The sequence below is a fragment of the Pygoscelis adeliae genome, unplaced genomic scaffold (genome assembly GCF_000699105.1).
Source record: "Pygoscelis adeliae isolate BGI_AS28 unplaced genomic scaffold, ASM69910v1 Scaffold451, whole genome shotgun sequence".
Taxonomy (NCBI): domain Eukaryota; kingdom Metazoa; phylum Chordata; class Aves; order Sphenisciformes; family Spheniscidae; genus Pygoscelis; species Pygoscelis adeliae.
In genome coordinates, this window is record NW_008824030.1 from 675615 (window position 1) to 681120 (window position 5506).

Genomic DNA, 5506 nt, shown 5'->3' on the forward strand with positions numbered 1-5506 from the left:
CCCCCCGCCCAGGAGAGGGTGGTGGTGCGAGGTGGCTGGTATTGCAGCGCGACGGCAGCACCTCGGCCCTGAGCCGGGGGAGGGGCCCTGGACCTTGACGGTAAAAGCGATGGAGCTGGTAGAAACGGCCGCACCGAGTACGGAGCTCCCTCCTGAAAAAAAGTGCCTTTTTTGGCGTGGCCCTGACCGTTCTGAAATTCAGAAGTTAGCAGGTAAATGCGGTGTATCGATGATATGAATCATCTTTTAGCATATATAGGAGCCAGTACTTGTGACTCGGCATGTTGGCAGCAGAAATGTGTAAATTGGGGATGTTCTAGAAGCCATAGGTAATGTGTTTCAGATCCTTGCATTCTTTGTGGAATTAGTCTCTTTTCTATCCATCCTGTATGCTAGTTAAACCGATGTTAGTTCAGAGTTTCATTTTTACAGACTGCTTGTCTAGTGTCTTAGTGCTTGATCCTTCTACCTGATCAAATGTAGAGTCACATACAGTTTCAAAGGATATGGTTATCAGTTTCTCCCCTTGAGTCCTGAGTTTGCTTTCCTAGTGTTTCTACTTTTGTTGATACACGAAATACATGCAAATCTACCCCCAGTTAGCTAAGAGAGCATAAACTGTTGACAAAGCTCTGATATATAAAAATATAATCAAAATCCATCATGCTCATTTCTAAATGTATTTTAAAAGCCTTATTAAAAATGAGCAACCCGTTGAAAGCCAGTGCAGGTAGTATTTGTATTTTAGATCATTTCTCCTCACTTGACATGATCGTAATAAGTTTATGAAGGGAGAGAGTTTTTAGAAGACTGATACTGTTCCTAGACAGTAGATTAGTCTGATAATATGTATGTAATCTGACTTGCTTAATTCTGTTATCATCCTTATTAGTGTGTACTGCTGATTTTGGTATTTATTTTCTAAAGCCTTAGGTTTTAGCACAGTTATTCTTGCATTTCTTGGAAACTTCCCCTCTGAGACAGCACTTCAACATGGCTTGATGCTTTCCAGATTGGGAGGAAGAGAGGATAGGCTGAAACTTAAGAATGTGTAAAACCATGCTAATTGGCAGTTGCATTGACTTTGGCAAAAGCCTTTTCACCACTTTTATCTACGGAGAATGCAGCATCATACTAGTTTGCTGATTCTAGTTTCACAAAAGTCAAGCACTCAGTGTGCCTTCTCCAATGTGTCTGTCAGTATTGCCATTTTAACTGCAAATGATGTTCATGAACAGCTGTTAAGTGCTTGGTATCATAAGATGAAGGGGTCCAGTCTTTATTGTTTGAGAGCAAAGAAGTAGATTCGCATCTAATCAGAATGCAAATATATAAGCACATCTAACTGCTGTGGCTGTGATTTGGGAAAGCTATGGGAAGCTTTGAAAATAGGTGACCCTTTTTGGAAGGGATTACCTTTAAGTAATTTGTAGCAGTAGACTAACTGGTGGCTTTATCTGTATGAGTGAGATATGCCCTTTTGACCCTTAAGCTGCTGAGTCGACTGACCTTTCAGGAGAACAATACCTTTTATTAGACTCCTGTATGGGTTTCCTTGATTAGAGGTAACTTTTGAGGTCTTAAGTGCATAAGACTATAGTGAAATTTCTGTTTAATGGAGTTCAGCCTCAGTAAGACACTCCTGTTTGGCTGGAGAGGTATAAAACAGAAGTTTCTAGGCTTTCATGCACTGTATGAAGGCTGAGCATGTGTTTAAATAAGTAACATAACTGTTTGTACAGGATTTTGAGCTCTAGTCCGGTATTCTTTAAAGAGTGGGTTTCAATGTGTTTAATTCTTCTCTTTAAGTATTGATATTTTCACCAAGGTCTACATCAGAGGCTTAGAAAAGGTGGCAAATGTTTTTCAAAAAATCTGTCTAGCACAGTTTAAATGAAGCTGGAAATGTAGTTGGTATAACTAACCAATGTTGTGATTGCATCTGAATAGGCCGGCTTTGCTCTTCGTTTGTTATACTTTCCATCTGTCTGTTTTTTCTACCTGTTCACCTTCATGGTTCAAAGTTACTTCATTTCTCTTGTCTCTAAACATCCTTTTTTGGATGCCTGCCAAGCCACCTGGTTCTCATCTGTCTTCTTTCTTGAGCATATTGTGCAGCTGCTGTTTTACCTTATTTTCTTGAGATTTCTTTCTCAGTTGTTGACTTTGGATACGTAGGCCAGCCCTTCTTCTCTGTATCACCTCTCAGTAAATACATACAGGTCATGTACTTCTCGGTAGCCTTTTTCTCCAGAAAGTCTTTACTACTTCCCCACTGCATTGTAAGAGAACCCAGAAAAATATTTGAAAAAGCATTGAGAGGAGTGTCAGGTCGGGACTAAGAACTGCATTTTAGCCACTGCATTTTGGATCTGCCATGGATTCCTGGAATCAAAGCTCACTGCAAGGTAATATTAAATACTTGTGTTTTGGGTGTTATGAAAAACTGCATTACTCTGTGAAGGAAATCACAACATGACAGAGGTACTACTATTTAAATTCTAGAGTTACTGCAGTAAGTTATGTAGCATGCTACAAGTAAAATTACTTACTTTTTAAATCTGTGCTACCTCATCCCTTTACTGCTAGTTACTATATTTGGATTGTATCTGTTTTTGAAAGTTCATTCTTTAATGGTGAGACAGACAAGTTTTTTCAGTAGAGCTGATTTGCATTTCTGTGTTGCAAGTAAACCAGAAGTTTCAGTACTTTTTCCTCTTATAGTAGAGGAAGAAGTAATAGGGAAAATCTATTGCAGAAGGGAAATTTGAAAACTTCTTAATGAACGTATTGATAATGAAGAGGATGCAGAAAGACAATGTAGTAAAGAAAATGTGGGTTGAGTAGACTGGTGTTCTTAGTGAGCTACTAGAAATCAAGAAACTTAGCTTCTCTAATCTAGTATCTATCTACTTTGATAAACCTGTAGAAAACAAGTGCTGTCACTTTGTCCTGTAAGAACACTGTTGTAAAACAGTAATTATATGAAAAGCCAACGTGCTTGTATAACCCCTGAATAATTGAAGCAAAGAACTCCCTAGTTTATGTCTTACCTGATAAGATTCTGAGGGTGACTTTAGTTTTGACAAACACATGAACTAATTCTTTACAGTTAAAGCAGTTCTTTATTTTAAATTTCAAAATTGAAAGCGAGTCCCTAAGAATGATAGCATAAGTAAGACTTTCATCAGCAATGCTGTAGCACAGGTATTCAGGTTAAATCTTCGTAGCTAATCTTTGTAGCTGCCGTCCCAGTGATACCAGCTCTTAATTCAAACTTAGGGTTTTATACTCACTGCATTGTTTTAAGCTTATTCTGCTGTCTTCTTGCTTGTTTGTGCAACCAAGTATATCTGACAAGCCTCCAGCATCACTTTCTAGAAGTCCTGAAAATAATAAGTTAACAGAAGTCTACATCTTATCTTAGTTGCCTGTTGCATTTTACATCAGTTTGTTCATAGCTTGAGCTGTAATTTGGATCAATAGGTCTTGATGGTGAACTATACATGAAGAAGCATGAAGCTGCCAATTTTTTTTATTGAAGCCTTATGAGTTACTGGTACTGTTGGAAGATTGCTTCTTGTGTTAGAGTAGATCAGTTAATCATACTAAAAGGATGATTAGTGCACCTCTAATTTGTAGAAAACGAAGCATGTATGCTCATCCAAGTTAGCTGATAAACTTACCTTTCTCTTGACAGAGGTGGACTCAGCAACATGCTGTTTCAGTGCTCACTACCTGATACCATTGAGACAGTTGCAGATGAACCACGGAAAGTTCTCCTGCGCTTATATGGTGCAATCCTGCAGATGGTGAGTACATAGAGCGCTTGGGAGTGGGAGGGTTTCTGTAGCTTAATTGTAATATGTTTGGAGGTCTTAATTGATGAAACACTGCAAGTGTGTGCTGCTTCATCCTTTTGGGAATGTGTTTTAGTGGTAGTGGGGTAGATTGCTAGCTTAAAGTAGTTTTCTCTGTAGTTTGTTATTGTCTAGATCTTACACTCCTTTCTATACAGATCCTGACTCGCGTGTATCAGCTGAAGGCTCATTTGCTGTCCATTTGATCAGTAATGTTTTGTTCATGGTGTTAAGTTTGGACTGTGATGTTTCAGAAAAGTTATTAAAGTTTGCTTCTGTACAGTATGTAGGACTTTAGCATAACTAGCAAGATTGCAAGAGACTAAGCTGCTTAATTTTAATCTTGGTAGCACTTATGAATCTTGGAGATTAAAGTTGAAGGTTTTGTCAAACTTGTACAGTGCTCAAGCATTTTATTACATCTCATGGGTAATTGTGTTGCTGAAAATTTGATCTGTAGTGTTAGAATAAAAATGAAGCACAAACATCAATATCGTACAGCCATCTCATTCCAAAACATGCTTTCCTAAATGTGTGATATGCCTTGTAGCTGGCATAGAAGCTTAACCAGATGTTTGTCGAACTCTTCTAATGTTACTTTTCTTTTATTTGGTTAGTAAAATGTAAATAACATTGAAATTTGTCAAACCTTAAGAGAAGTGGTTGGCAAATCTGTTTCAAATTGTAAGGTTTAAAATCAAGAATATTTTGTAAAGGTGATCTCTTCTAAAGCTTACAGGCTGTTACCGTAGGACTGTACAGCAGATCTTCTCTTACCCATCTGTGCTAGACACCTCATTATATTGTAAATAAATAATCATAAGTGTTTAACCTTATGAAAAATTGCAGCTTCATAAAACTACACTTGGACGTTGGCAATTGTTTCTATTTGACTTCGAGGGTCTGGTTTTATTATCCATTAATTTGATATTTTCCGGTACTCAGTCATTTGCTTTGAATAACTGATCCAATATTTGAGGACATTGACTGTTCCTGAAATTTCAGCCCATTCTTCCTGCTTCTGCTGCCTTGACCAAACTTACTATTAAAAAAATCTCATTGGATACTGTCACTTAACTGGCTTTAAAGTGTTCTTTTATTATACTATGTAAGTATTAACTTTCCCGTGGTAGCAAACTTTACCAGAAATACGTGAAAGATTCCAGTGGCTTGAAATAGCATGAAATGCTTGGCTACACCACTGTATGTGTGTTGGGAAAGTTAAACTGTTAAACAAGAAAAGTGTGTAGGAGTTCATTAATTCAAGCATAAATAGTCTTTCCTTTAGTTTAAGAGAAACCAAAAGCAAAGCGAAAAAAATGGTGGTGAGAAACTTTGTTTTCAAAATGACTCCTAGGGTTGATGCTGAGAATTTTTTTCAGAATTATTAATGGCTTTAATGTAATGCTGACTTAATATGTAGAAGGCTTGAGTAGGAACATGGGCTGTATAACTGCTGTAGTAGTAGAACTTCTGTTGCCCAAGACCTGTGAAGAAATGTGGCCTTTCCCTTATTTCAAAGGAAAAGTAAAGTAGACTCTAGAATTTGGTCTTCCCTCAGGGTTTTTAACTTGCCTTTTCTGTGCCCCTGTCCACTGAAGAAATAAAAATAAAATTTTGGGCTCTAAAATCAGAACTAATTTGGT

The 5506-nt window shown here is 37.6% G+C and overlaps 1 protein-coding gene across 1 annotated transcript in view; it reads left to right on the top strand.

The window, feature by feature from the left end:
• Nucleotides 1-1615: 1615 nt before the first annotated feature.
• The window catches only part of CHKA (choline kinase alpha), an 18702-nt gene continuing 14811 nt past the window's right edge, over nt 1616-5506 (top strand). Inside the window, exons 1-2 of the mRNA XM_009327494.1 lie at nt 1616-1676; nt 3685-3812. Coding sequence (XP_009325769.1) covers nt 1616-1676; nt 3685-3812 — 189 coding nt within the window. The remainder of the gene's footprint in view (nt 1677-3684; nt 3813-5506) is intronic.